At 50.4% G+C, this 15,093-nt stretch overlaps 1 protein-coding gene across 1 annotated transcript; it reads right to left on the reverse strand.

Annotated features, from left to right (window-relative positions):
* Positions 1-11,000: 11,000 nt before the first annotated feature.
* On the reverse strand, positions 11,001-13,385 carry Rplp1 (ribosomal protein lateral stalk subunit P1). The gene is made up of 3 exons (XM_003477629.5): positions 13,180-13,385; positions 12,594-12,668; positions 11,001-11,237 (listed from the first exon to the last, which is right to left on the reverse strand). Exons 1-3 carry the CDS (start codon positions 13,249-13,251, stop codon positions 11,040-11,042), a joined length of 345 nt encoding a protein of 114 aa, XP_003477677.1. The 5' UTR covers positions 13,252-13,385; the 3' UTR covers positions 11,001-11,039.
* Positions 13,386-15,093: the final 1,708 nt, after the last annotated feature.

Here is a 15,093-nt window from a genome sequence, read left to right on the forward strand (position 1 = left end):
ACGTCGGGCAGTGCCACAGGCTCTGCAGACCCTAGTCCAAGCCACCTGCCGCTCTGTGTGGCTCCTGTCCCAGAGACCTCGGGAGGCTCGTCCTCCTCTGCTGAGCTCTGAGACAGCCAGTCCCTGTCTTTGCTGAGAGCGCTGACCCAACAGCAAGGACAGAGGACACACAGGTGGCTGGGTGTCAGGAATGCTGCCTTCAAATGCACAGTGGCTGACCCGCCAAACCTACCTAGTGACCTGCACGTCCATGGCTACACAGTGCCAGCCCCAGCTGATGGCTTTGCATGACCCTGGAGAAAATGCCCAGGCTCGGTCTCTTCCCTGTAATCTGCACAAGGGTGATGCGGTCCCCAGGATCCCTCATGCTCCCACAGGACGAGAGGACCCCACTTCCACCTGCAGGACCCCCCCCCCAGCCCCAGGACCCCTCCCGTACCCACCTCTCAGAGGCCCCGGGGTCTGCAGTGCCTAGCTGCCTGGCTGCTGTCTCCACAGGGGAAAAAGCTGCGACCATCTCCAAAACTCCATGTGACATTTTAACGCCACCCTCTGAAGGGAAATGGCAAAGTCCAGCCCTAACACAGCAGGACACTGAATCCGGAGCGTTTCTGAGGAGTATGAACACAACAGTGACATACGGTGTGGCTGGTGGGAAGACAGGCCGGGCTCCGCTGTGCTTAGTATCTACCAAGCACAAGCACTCAGCAAGCAGAGCCAGCATTTTACAGTGTGACACGGCTGTCAGTTCCTCATGTAAGCATTTTCCGATATTTTAGTTAGCTTTTAGGATATTGATTAAGGAATTGGTGCTACTAAGATGCAATATAATTTTTCCCATTTAAAAAATGGAAAAATAAAGCTGGGCTAATGGCACATGCCTGTAATCCCAGCAGTCAGGAGGCTGAGGCAGGAGGATCATTTCGAGTTCCAGATCAGCTTGGTTTCAAGGTGAGCTCAAGGCCAGCCTGAACTGCACGGCGAGACCCTGTCTCAACAAGATAAAAAAGGAAAAATGATACACAAACAAAAAGTAGAAAAGAAAGGAGCAGAAAGTGGTGGGGAAGCTGAGGCAGAAAGATTGCTAGTCGGAAGCCAGCCTGGGCTACATAGTGAGTTCAAGGCCGTCCTGAACTACACATAGCAGGATCCTGTTTTAAAATAAAAACAAAAATAAATGAGAGAAAGAAGGAAGGGAAAGAAAGACGACAGGACAGGACAGGACAGGACAGACGACAGTTCATTTCTGGGACAGACGACTGGCAGGCAGCAGGGGGCGCTGTCCAGCAGCTTCCCGCTGTAGCCAGCAGCCTACTCCTGGAAAACCAGAGTGCACTAAACCCTTGCAGACGCTGGGGTGTTAATATGCAAAGCGGGGCTCATGCAGGATGACTCTCCACTCTGAGATGCCTCGGGCAGCGCGACGGCCCAGCATCGCTGGTCACGGAGTGGCCAGCCGCAGCCCCGTGTCCACCATCAACACTGCCACGCGTGACTCAGTGCCCCGCCGGCCGCCCACTTTCACCAAAGCTGCCTGAAGGACACCTGCCGCTCACCCTAGAGGCGTAGCTATCATTAATGTTTCCCGGTGTATTTTTATTTTTAAAACTGTAACACTTAACGAATCATATAGGTCACCCTTCGGGGACGCCTTCTACGCTGTGCACTGTGGACATCACTACGGAAATTTCTCAAGAAATAAGCTACAAAATCCACTGGACCCAGCCACTGCCCTTCTAGGCATCTTCCATAAAGAGCTCCACATACCCGGTTTCATAGAACACAAATCGTAATAGCTGGACTTGGAAAGCCCATGGAAAGGTGAGCAGCGCAGAGCCCGGGGCCTTGGAAGATGGGGATCCCCTCTTCGGGACAGTCCTGCCGACCACAGGACCCTTGCTAACATTAGCAGTGAGGTGCTGGGCATTGGACTCAGTCCCTCCCACTGAGCTGCATCTCTGGTCCTTTTTAAACTGTTTAATTTTGAGACAAGGGCTCACTAAATTGCTAAGTTGTCCTTTCTGGGCTTGACTTTATAATCCTCCGGCCTCAGCCTCCTGGAATGCTGGGTAAACCGGCACCCACCAGCTACGCTGGGAAATTTCCCTGCATCATCACTCGGGTCCTCCCCACAGCCCGTAAGACAGATATGAATTTTTGTTCAAGAGGCCACTGGGGCCCCTGGCTCACATAACTGGAAAGAGCCGCGACATTTACAAACCGAAGCCCGCAAACTCCTCCCCCAAGCCGGTGCTGGTTTCTGGAGAACTGGGGTTCCCTGCAACTGCCCCATCCAGGCGGAACTTGTTCTCTCTTGGCTGGTGTCACAGCGCCCCCTGCTGCTCTCTTTCCGCCACTGCAGGTCCCCTTAAGGCCGAGGGCTGCCTGTTAAAGCCGCGGGGTCCGCGGTGAGAACCCTGCTTCCCCCACGCTTATCTCCTCCACAGCTTCGGGATAGAGGAAAAAACTAGGTGGGGGGAGGCCTTCGAGGTCCACGCCTAAGGCCCCCAGATTCCACACCTTTCTACCCTCCTGGCCCAAATCAGGCCAGGGGACCGAGCGGAACACTGCAGGCGATTCCCACCGCAATTCCTCCCGGCCCTGCATCCCTGTGGAAACTGAGTCTTGGTTTCCTCGCCCGTAACACGGAGACCGAAGCGCGCGGCTTTCCGCAGGGGGGTCGCTAGGGACGTGCACGTGACAGGCTCCCTGTGATCGCTCCCCGCCCTCCTGTGCTTCAGTTTCCTCATCTGATGATGCCACCCCCCGCCCCACCCCACTGCAGTGACGCATGAGCGACGCCGATGAACCATGCCCAGAGCCACACAGCTGCCAAACAGGGAGCCAGGATGCCAACCCGGCAGACTTCATGTCACAGCCACCACGTGACAGTGTCTTCCACCGCGAGGCGGAGACCACAGCGCCTTGTAAACTGGGGGAGGGGGAGTCGGGAGGCGGCCTCGGCTACACAGTGCTTTCGAGATCATCCTGAACCATGCAGCAGGATCATGTCTCAAATAAAACGGAAAGAAATGAGAGAAGCAAGGACGGGAGGAAGCGGGGAAAGGAGAGCACAGAGAAAGAGGAAACCGAGAGGAGAGATCACATTTCCGGGGATAGACGACTGGCGGGCAGCAGGGGGCGCTGTCCAGTCTTTCCGCTTTACACAGGGGCTGTATTCCTGGACGCTCAGAGCGCACTAAAACCCAGCAAACACCCCGGTGTTTAACGTGTAGAGCGGAGCTTGTGCGCTAGGAAATGGCTTCGCCTTGTAAACAAGGAGGCGCGCAGTCTGCGCAGGGCTGGAAGGGGTGGAGGAAGGAATCCGCCGTATAGAACGCAGGGCTGGCCGATTTGCCCGAGGCGGTGGACTGGGCTGGATTCCACCAGCGCATCAGTCAACGACTTGGTGGAACTGGCTGTCCTCAGAAGAGCACCCATGGGGAAGAGTGACATTTCCCAGTGTCACAGGAGGGGAGAGAACAAGAAGCAGTTGGGTAGGCAAAGTAATGAGCACGGGTGCATTAATGAGATGGGGCCCAACACCCAGGAGGCTGAGGCAGGAGGATCACCTCGAGATCAAGACCAGCCTGGGTTACATAGCAAGTTCAAAGCCAGTCTGAACTGCATAGTGAAACCTTGTCTCAATCCATCAACAGAATGAATGGACGGATGGGGAAAAAACGAACACAGGGGAGGCACAGAACTGATGACTTCATGTGGACCCTCTCCTGCATCCCCTCCCTGGGCACTGCTCTTCAGTAGAGCCTCAGAATGCAGACCTGGCTCCGAGGAGGATTCCTTGTGTCTCTGCTTCCTCCTGCTGCCCGAAGCGGAAACTGCACCGTGAGCAGCCCAGCTACCCAGCTGGGAGGTGCAGGTCGCCCTGGGTGTCTTGCTGTTCTGTTTTTCTTTGCTTTTAATTGTTATTAGCAAAACCTAATTGCATGCACTTGTGGGGCACTGTGACATTTGGAGAGTGTGTGCAATGTGGAATATGCTTCCAGATGACTGTTCACTGCCACCACTGTGCATGTAGCCGACGGCAGGAAACTGATTCTTCCTAACAAGTTTTATCCTCAGGGACCATCATCGTGCCAGTGCCTGGCCGGGCCTCTGGTCACCATGCTCCTACACTCTGCTTCTTGGGGCTCTACTGCTTGTTGCAGCCAGAGCCTTGGGAACCCAGACCACCCGTGCTGCCTCGAAAGACCTGAGAGAAGATGCCTCAGACTTAAGCGTTTGCTATTCATCACTGCATCTTATAGACCACTGGCAAATACATGCTGGGTAATCCTGCAAGTGTATAAGTTAGTTACTCAGTCCACAGGAGGGAGGAAACCACCAGTGCATCTGGGAAGGACCAGGCTGTCTTGCCCACAAGCTGCAATACTGATCCCAGGAGCCCCCCAAGCCCAGAGACCCAGAGAGCTTGGTGCCCAGTGGCAGGTGAGGCTCCCTCCCCAGCTATGGCACAGCCAGCCTTACTGCACACTGGCTTCAAACCAGGCCTCCGGATATGGTGGCACACCCCTGGTGTTCCAGCACTCTGGGAGGCTGACGCAGGAGGACCACATGTTCAAGTCCAGGCTGAGCAACTTAGTGATCCCATGTCTCAAAAACTAAACAAACAAAAAGACTCAGGCAACTCAGATATTGCAACCTGGACTTCCAGCATCACTGAAAGTGAATCGAAGACCAAGAGCCACTGCTGCAACTGGATGCCCAGAGCCTTCACTCAGAAGGGCTGCTCTGTTTCCTCCCTGGGCTGCTCACCCAAACAGCCAGGACATGGGGGAGATAAAAGAGGGGGACCATGGGGAGCTGCAGAAGCAGCACAAAGGGAAGGGACACGAGGTGGCCTGAATGCCATCAGGCCTACACTATCCAGATCCTGAGTGTCTTTTTTGTCTTGAGATAGAGTTTGGCTACACTGCCCAGGCTGCCCTCCTACGCCTAGGCCAAGTGATTCTCCTATCTCAGCCTCCCAAGCAGCTGGGACTAGTGCCACCACACTTGGTCCCATGGTTTATGACAAGATACCAGAGGTCCAGAGTTTTTTGTAACATTTATTTTTTAAAACTATACAAAAGACTCCTTGAAATTTACACAAAGATAAAAACGTAGACAAAACCAGCAAACAGATGTGTACAACAGCTATACACAAACCCACAAAGGGAGCCTCCTGCCTCAACCTCTTCCAACCTGTGGCTACAGTAACCTGCCACCAAGCCTGGCTCTGGACCAAGGTGTAAGCTCAGTCCCTCGCTGGAGATAAGTGACACAGGTTAGGGATCCTGGCTGGCCCTGGCTGGGGGCAAGACTTAGCCTGTAAGGATGATCTACGGTGGCACAAGGCTGTGATCCCAGCACTCAAGAGGCTGAGGCAGGAGGATAGCTGCAAGTTCGAGGCCAGCCTGGTCTACACAGCAAGATGTAGTAAGACGAAGGCCAGCCTGAACCCTATCTCAAAAATCAAAACAAAAAACCCATAAAAAATAAATCTAGCATGTCGTTGCCATCCTTGAGCACAGGCAGCCTCGAGAAGCCAGGCGAGTGGAGCCAATGGGAATGGGCATTAGTGGGGGTCACAGGCTGTGCCCGGGGCTGCACCAGGGCAGAGAGCATCCCAGCCTGCTCACCTGGTCTGCCTGGCGCCTCTACCTCAGGCCAGGAGGCAGCCAGCAGCTGAGGGGGCTTGGAGTAGACGTGGCCACCCAGCCCCACAGTGGTGAATGGGCGCATGCAGACAGCAGAAAAGCAATTCCCGTCGCCCAGCGACAGCAGCAACACAACATCTCAAAGTCAGTTTCCAGGCAAGAGAGGCAGACACACGCACCCCTCACCCAAGAAGCTGCTCCCTGTCCAAGCAACGGCATGGGAGGGACCAGGGCCAGGGTGGCTCCCTGGGGCAGTCAAACAGCTGAGTCAGTGGGGCGTGGGGACTCTGCTGGGATCAGCAGTGACACCCCCAGCAGAGGTCGGCACACAATGATCGGGAGAGCCTGCCTCAGGGAGGGATTCAGGCGCTGGATGTCAGAGCAAGACAGAGAGATCAGATGAGTGGCTTGTTGAGTCACTTGACAAACACTTTCTGTAGGCTCAGGCCTGAGGCCTCAGGTGAGCTGGAGTCAAGCCTATAGACAAGTTGTTCCCCGGTTACAAATAACAGACTGAAAGCCAGAGACAGGAAGTGGCTGCCCCTGCATCACACAGCCACGTAGGGCCCGAGCTGTACTTGAACCCAAGCCCAAGGTACGGTTACATCGCACTACAACCAGGGCTCCCACAAGACCAGGGTCTGGAGGAGGCTGGCGCCACTGCTGCAACGGCTTGGTCTCATCTGAAATTAACACCGGATGCCTTCTAGAGACCTTCAACAAAAGCATCACCGGAGGGCTGGGGATTTAGCTTGCAAGCAGGCAGTTGTGAGTTTGATCACCGGTACCAACAAAAAGGAAAAAGACAAAAAAAAAAAAAAAAAAAAGCATCACCAGGCCCTGTGGCACACATCAGTAGTCCCAACATTTGGGAGGCTGAGGCAGGAGAATCGCCGTGAGTATAAGGCCAGGCTAGAGTACACAGCAAGACCCTGTCTCAAAAAACCAAAACAGAATTGAGAAAGTGTTCAGACTCTGAGTCTAAAACTGAAAGGACCCCTTGAGACACACAGAGGGTACAGCAGCACTGTTATGTTTAACTCTCAAGGTGGTTCACACCCAAACAGAGAGAGCTCCTCTCCGGCGCAGTCCTGGGCCTCACTCCAGGACCAGTTTGTGTTACTGTTTCCCAGCAAATGTCAACACAGGCTCCAGAGTAAGTCGACACGGGTCTGTAAATGCCAGGCTTCTTAGCAGAGCAAACTGAGGCTGGGGTCCTCTTCAAAGGACCCGTGCTGAGTGAACAGGAGAGAGGTGTCACCTCCAACAACAGAACACAACAGAGGTGTGCAAGTGCCCATCACAGCAGGGTCACAGCTCCTCAGAAACCCTGCCAAGGTGAGGAAAGGGGGCCAGACGGGTTCTCTTGCCACTGTCAGACAACCTTCTCCCAGTTCCACTTTCCCTGATGAGGGGCCTCAAAGAAAGGAGGACTTGAAAATCATCCCATTTCCTCTCAGATGCCCAGAAACTACTGTCTGGACCTCACAGGGCAGAGCTGTGTGTTTAAAGCCCACTGGCAGCCACAGTGGCATAGGCCTCTAATCCCAGCACACCGGGAGGCTGAGGCATGAGGATCGTGCAAGTTCGGGAGACCAATTTCAAAACTTTAAAAGATACAAAGAACTGGGCTGCAGCTCTGCTCGACGACTCTGGATCTCTTGAAGACCTGTCTATCCCCGCTGCCCCCGCCACCAAGAAAACCGTAAGGAAGCAGCCCGGATGGTGGCAAGTCTGTTGTGACAGTGGCGAGCATATATTTTTGTGCCAAGCGGCCTCTAACTCTCCTCCCTAAATGCTGATGCTCATCAGTACCACCCTGGGTGGCAGCTAACTGGACAAGGCGAGTCGCCCCTGAATTGGGTACCGCTTCCCTGACGTTTCTATTATATGAGCTTCTCCATTTCCCAAGGAAAGAGACCCCACAGTCTGAACTTTTTTTTAACTCTTCCAACCCATAAACACGTTTGCTTCAAAACCAGCTCAGGTCCAGTTGCTGACTTAAAATCATCTCCAATCAGTGTTTGCCATAAGGGGGGAAAAAAAACCCTCCAAATGTTCCACTGCTAACTTAATTTCTGGATTCCTTTCCTGTTTCTCAGATGGGTTGGAAAACACAGATCAAAGGACAAATACACAGTAAAGTCAACAAAAGAGCCGCAGAACAGTTTCTGTAATCAGTACCAAGTCAAGTGGGAGGCAGTGAGCGCATCTGCTCGGGTCAGGATAGCTGCTGGGACCAGGCATCGAGCCTGGTGCTGCCTAGTGTTAGAGTCACAGAGAGAAGGGACACAACTTTCTCCTGGGCCTGGCTTTACCAGATTCCGTTCAGACAGGGTCTCACACAATTCCATCCAGCTGGCCTCATGGCAATCCTCCTGCTTCTGCCTCCTGAGTGCTGGGATTACAGCTGTGCACCACCACACCCAGTTTATGAGAACTGGTTTTTTCCCACGACCTCCACAAGTTTCATGATCCAAGAAGGAGCGGTTTCCATGCGGCTGCTTCTTCCAAGGGCGCTGGAGGAACGCAGAGCCAGAAGTTGGTTGCACAAAGGCTCCAGGGCATCAACTGTTTTCAGACAGGAAGTGAACTCCAGCATATCAGAAAGGCCTGCGCTGGGAGTCACAGGGCCAGCGAGGCCACGTGAGTGCACTCGGTTTGCTCGTGGCTGGGTTGCAGGGGGCACACAAACAAGCCTTCCCACCTGGCTGTGGGCTGGCACTCACTCCTTGGTAACCTGACTTTGGGCACCACAGGAAGGGCGCTCTGGAAAGAGAGCCTGCCCAGGCAGCCATTCCCTCGATTGGCCACTGGGGGCAGCATCGAACCAGTGTCCACGAGGCAACAACTCCATCCAGCAAATTTACAACTCACCAGTTTAATCTTCTCAGGGCGGAAAATCCGACATTTGAGCTTCCTCATATTTAAAAGGTGCTTAGACAAAACAGCCCCCTTAACAGTAATAATTATTAATTCCCTTCTTAATTTTCAAACATCAGTCTATCACAGAAGAGCAAAGTAACATTTTTTGCGGGGGACAAGATTCTCATTAGGTTGCCCAACCCGGTCTCAAACCCATGTTGTGCTCAAGTGATCCTCCTGCCTCAGCCTCCTGAGAAGCCGGGACTACTACTGTGCACCACCACCATCCGTAGCTATAACACTTTCTGAACAAGAACTAGGTGCAAGAAATGTATTATTTAATTCCACAAAAAAATCTATGAAACAGGTGCCATCAGAATCCACCCCACGCCGAGGGACATGAAGCCATGGTTAAATTCCTCTGGATCACACAGCCTGTTTAGTGGCCATGAGATCGGAGTACACGGGAGAGGTGTGGCATTGGCGCTGTCTAACCCTGCACCCCAAGTTTCTGTGGGCTCTTACAGCAGGGGAAGACACTGATGTGGCTGGGCATGGCTTGTCCTCAGAGCCTCACATCCCAGAATCTTGGGCTTCCGGCAGGCTGTGTTAGGGGTCAGGCTCTACAGGGGCATCCCGGTGGGCACCAGAAGCCCTTGCCACGCTCTCCTCATGAACACCTGTACTTCAGCCTGCTGACGGCCGCTGTCTCAGGAGCTGCACTCGGGGGAACACAGCCACCATTGTCTGCCCACCTGGCATGAGGAACAGCAAAGTGTGTGCACGTGTCCAAGTGTGAATGGCTGAGTTTTATCCACATTATGTGCTGTTACATTTTTGTGTACCTTCATTTTTTAACTTCGTTTTCTTTTGATTTTTCTTTTAGAATTAGCCCAATCCGGTGCAATATTGCCTGAAAATCCATTTTGACAGCTTCAGCAGACGGCTCCATGTCCATCACTTAGGTCTTGTAAGCAGGTAAACAGTTGATATTGAAAATGTTTAAACGCCTAGTAACATTGTTTTATTTTCCTATTAAACATTAGTAACTCATAAAACAAAAATTCATCAATAGAACTTCTCCTAAAACATTAATGTGGACTTTACACAGACCCCATCCACACCTTCCACAATACTTACCCCCTGGTGAACTCAATGAGCTCACAAGGCATTCACGAGGTCATGTGAGGCTGGCTCTGCACCCCTCAATCGCACTCTTGCTCTGCAGCAGCCCGGACCTCCCTGACCCTCTTGCACATGCCAGTCACCAAACCATAGTTGGACAAGCTATCACTACAGATGGGGCCACCCAGACCTGAGCTCCCTGCCTCCAACACTGAGCTAAATTACCTTTCTAAAACAAGACTAAAAAGCAGTAAGGTATCATGTATAATTACAAATTCCCTATGATTAATGTTACCATTATGTGTACCTAAAACAAACCAGTGAAATAAAAGTTAAAAACTAAAACACATTACCAAGGGCCTAGCTGGGTATGGTGGTACACACCTGCAAAACAGAATTCAGGAAACCCACACAAGAGCACTGCAAGTTCAAGGCCAGCCTCAGCAACATATCAAGATGGGTCTACTCTCCAAAACAAAAAAATAAAGAACCTAAACTACACAGTGAGACCACATCTAAAAAAAAAAAAAAAAAAAAAAAAAAAAAAAAAAAAAAACCTAAGTACAGAAATACACAGCAAGAAACCAAACCTGGTTGGAAAGGGTGGCGTATAGGAGCCTGGAACAGCCAGGAGCCAGCCTCAGGGGTCTGTCCCTTGGACAGAAGTCAAGTGATATCTGTGTACAATGTTCCAGCATGTCAGCTTCTCATGGTGCAGGAATCAGAAGTGGAGCTGGCTTTTACAGCAGACTGATATAATGGCATTTCTATCCCTGTGTCTAATGGGTCTAATACAACCTTCAGATTTCTTTGGGTTTCCCGTTGTACTGATTTTTTTACAAGGATGTATCAACCCCAAGTACTACTGTTCAGTGAGGCTCTAGCATTCCAGATGTCTCCCACCACCTGTGTGCAATCTCTTGGACTTTCCTAGAGTTAGGATGGGGTGGGGCCTGCTCCCTATCACTGATCTCATGCCCTCATCTAGTAAATGGAGCTAAGACCTCCTGTTCACTTTACACATTTATGAACTTAATGCTATTCAATTGGGAAAAAATGGTTACTTACCTCTAACTGGTGATTAGGGCCTTCCCTACTCCGAGATGTTCCAGCACAAGAGGCCTTCTAAAGCTTGTGCCCCCCACCCCATCCCACCCCCAAGTCCTGCAACCACAGAACTTTACACTAGAAACCTGTCAAGGGTCCTCCCACCTCCACTGAAGTCTTCATGCAAGATGATCAGGTACCTTCTTAGCACTGTTAGGCACTGAGAGACTGGTGGGGCGGTTAAGAGGAAAAAACAGCCAATCACCTTTACAAGGCAGATTCAAATACAGCAAGACCAACAGCAGCTGTTCAGCTTTTATTGAACATGTTACAAACTAAGGTTTAGTCAAAAAGACCGAAGCCCATGTCGTCGTCAGACTCCTCAGATTCTTCTTTCTTTGCTTCCACCTTCTTCTCCTCAGCTGGAGCAGCAGTGGTGGTGGGTGCGGGGCTTCCTGCAGGGGCAGCACCAGCTGCAGGAGCAGGGCCACCGGCCCCTACGTTGCAGATGAGGCTCCCAATGCTGACATTGGCCAGGGCCTGCAATGCACGGAGGCACACAGGTGAATATTAGATTCTGTCCTGTTACACAGCACTCACCTAGCAAGAACACCCCTTTCCACTTTGTTTCTCCCTCTAACTAAATTATCAGCACCATCTGGTGAGTTACGACACCAGCTTCGCACTCTTCAGAATGACTATCCTCAGCGGAAAGCCACTCTTCAATAGAGCTGTGCACCCTGTTACAGTCACCAAAAATCTGTGCAGCTTTTAACGCTTACTTAGGACTCACACAGGTGGAGAGCAGACACAAGGTTCAACTAATTGAATCTCTTCCTTTTGTATGGCTAGCCCTTAACTTTATATACACAATGTATTCATTATATATATACATGCTTGTGTATTGGGGAATGAACCCAGGGTCTCTGGCCCTGAGCTGCATTCTCAGCTTTTTAAAATTCTGAAACATGGTTTCACCAAGTTGCCCAGGCCAGACTTGAACTTGTGCTCTTCCTGTCTCAGCCTCCCTGGGATTGCAGTCATGTATCACCCGCACTGGCTTTAAAATTTCTCAGATTGTTAGCAGAGCACGGTGCCCACATACCTGTAATCCCAGCATTCAGGTAGGGCTGAGTCAGAGTCAGGAAGGAGGACTGCCCTGTCAGTCTATCTACATAGTGAGACTCTGTCTTTCTCTCAAAAGAAAAAAAGTAAAAATAAACTTTTTAAAAAAACTTTAGACTGCTAAGCAATCTAGGACCTTCTCAAAGGTAATTCATCAAATGACACAGGTGCAATACAGCCCATCTTTCCAAATCCCAGGCAGACATGACTGGGTTAGATGCTATTATTAGCTTCACTTGCTGGAGATCAAGTAACCCACAGCAGGGGAAGGTCGTAGCTACTGCAGGCTCCAAGGCCAGTAAGGAACTCTTCCTTTATTAACGTTTTTCTTTTACATATAACATACAGTGAACAGCTAACAAAAGGCCATCACATTCAATTTCCATAAAACCACATGGGCTACCACACTGCAAAATCTGTCTGGAAACTATCAGGTAACTTTTGGGCAGGAATAACCCTGGACTCAGAACAGAAAGAACAAGCCAGCACTTGGAAAACTAAGGCAGGAAGATCACCACGTGTTCGAGGTCAGCCTGAGACACTAAGCGAATTTAAGACCATCTTGAAGTACGAACCCTGTCTCAAAACACACACACCCATAATGGATGGGAAACCAAAACCTGATACCAGGAATCCATCAGACAAACTGAAACCTCATTAGCGCCTACATGTAAATGTCAAGGAACACAGAGGAGGTGAAGTAAACACACTCACACACCGTTCGGAACAGATCAGTGGGCTTCCTCAACCACCTCCCCACAATTGCCTTACCTTTGCGAACAAGCCAGGCCAGAAAGGTTCCACATTGACGCCGGCCGCTTTAATAAGAGCATTGATCTTATCCTCCTGCAATAAGCAAAACGTCAACTCAGCGTAGTTTCCCAGTCACAGCTTTACCGTCCCCAAAGTAACTGCAAACTAAAAATCAAATCGCCAAGAAGTTGTGCGTAAGGCTATCCAGACTACTCGCATTTTACGATTCATTCTAGATCCTTCCTTATAGTGCATAAGATTACTACAACCAAAACATCTGCACTGGAAGCCTCCCCAGGCGGCAGGGCCCTGGGCCACGCCGCTATTTTAATGTGAAGAGACCCGGCGCGGGCGGGGTGTGCAGAGCGGCAGCATTAGTCAGAGTGCGCGGCCTGGCACTCTAGGCCGAAGAAAGCCAAAGCAGTTACACCAAAGCCTGGGGGAGTCCGCGTACGAGTCAGGCAGCTCCAGCTCAGGATGCACAAGCCCCGCTGACCAGTGCTCCGCCAGGTCTCGGCCAGGGCGGAAGCGCTGAGCCCACCCGCCCGCTCGCCTGCTCGGAAGCCGGAAGCAGGCCGCCCCGCCAGACCCAGCCCACACTCACCGTGACGGTCACTTCGTCGTCGTGCAGGATAAGAGCGGAGTAGATACAGGCGAGCTCAGAGACGGAGGCCATGATGCGGGCTGCCGGGCGCGGTGCTAGTCGCCGGATGAAGTGAAGGGCTCACCCCAACGCGGCCTTAGCTCCCTCGGAAGAACCGAGCACCTTGGCGGCAACTGAGGAAAGAGAGCCTCGTGCTTGCGCGCACTCTCTTATACGGCCCTACGGACCAATTGGCGGCCACGCTGGGCGGAAGAGGCGGGACAAGTACGTCCGGTGCCGCATGCGCAGAACTCTAGTCTGGGTTTCCAAATTGTTTCCTAGTCTCTGCGGGAGCGTCCTAGGTCTCCTGGGTTAGGTTGGGAAGTGGGATTCGTGAACTTTAAAAATACTTCTTAGGGGGCTATCTAAGAAAACCTCTATTGGTTCCATACGCTACTTTAGTTATTAGGAGCTCTAGTGCAGTCCTGTGATGCTGTTTGGGCAATCAGTTAATTACTAATTACTTTCCTTAGCCGGCGGTGACCTGCAGGGCAGAGTCAGGTCACATCTTTGGAGGCTTTACTTGAGCCTGGGTCTCTGAAGTAGGTACAGGACGCAAATTCACTCTAACAATGTCAGTGTCAACGCAGAACTGTGAAATATGTTCTGTCATAACAAAATAGGATACAGTAGTGCATCTAAGAGAATGCGTTATATTAAATTAGTCAAAGGAAAGCCGGGGATATAGTGCATTGGCACAGCGCCTGCCTGGCAAGGTCCTGAGTTGGATTCCCGGTACAAAAAAAAAAAAAAAAAAAACCTAAAAAGAATCTGTAAAACACTTCCTATGCAGTCTGCAAACTCCTGATGAAATTCAACCATCCACATAGATTTTTGGAAAACTTGAATACCTTTCATCTCCCAATAACAGATATCTACGAAAATCTAAAGTGGTTCACAGTTCATTGTGGAACTTATAAAGCATTCTCTTTAAAATCAAGAACAAGCCAGTCGTGGTGGTGCGTTCCTATAATCCCAGCATTCTGGGAAGCTTAAGGCAGGAGGATCACAATTTCCAACCTGCCTGGGAAATTCAGCAACTTAGTGAGACCCTGTCTCACAGGCTTAAATAAATAATTGGACTGTGGGTGTAGCTCAAGACCTTGTACTACAGAATACAAAATCAGGAACAAACTATGGCCTTGTTCACTGCTTCTATTTCAGTTACCATTTTGAGTTTAGCCGTCTCTGTAAGATAAAAATGTATGAGCCAGGGATATAGCTCAGCAGTACAAGTGACTTTGCAAGTGCAAAGTCCTGTGTTTGATTCCTGGTACCACCCCCAAATATGAAGATCAGAAACAAAAGAAAGCTCATTATTGTTTACTCAGAAGTTCCATAGACAGCTTATCTGAATTGCTAGATCTAAGATTGCTATATAAACCCCACAGTTCTGTGCCTAATTATAAAATATAACATTTTAAAAAATACATCTCAGCTTGCAATGTACATTAATGGTAGAGCACTTGATCAGTATGTGGCCTTAAAGAGATGTACATGAAGGGGCTGGGGATTTAGCTCAGCCTTGTAAGCAGACAGTCGTCCCTGGTACCGATAAAAACGAAAAAGACAAAAAAAAAAAAAAAAAAAGAGAGAGAGATGTACATGAATTTTGTTTTGTTCTGTTTTTTTGCCAGTTCTAGCGTTTTAAGCCAGGACCTCGCATATGTTAAGCAGGTACTGAACAGGACTTAAACATTAAGGATCTGAAATGGGTTCCAAAAAATACACATCATTTTTGGGGGTTTTTTGATATGAGGGACTAATCCCAGGTCTTCTTAAGCTTTATCCTATGCTTTTTTTTTTTTTTTTTTTTTTTTTTTAAAGACAGGGCCTAAGTTGAAAAGTTGCTCAGTCTGGGCTCAAATTTGTAAT

This window comes from Cavia porcellus, unplaced genomic scaffold, assembly GCF_034190915.1.
Source record: "Cavia porcellus strain 051 isolate PalLab524CR breed Dunkin Hartley unplaced genomic scaffold, mCavPor4.1 scaffold_4, whole genome shotgun sequence".
Taxonomy (NCBI): domain Eukaryota; kingdom Metazoa; phylum Chordata; class Mammalia; order Rodentia; family Caviidae; genus Cavia; species Cavia porcellus.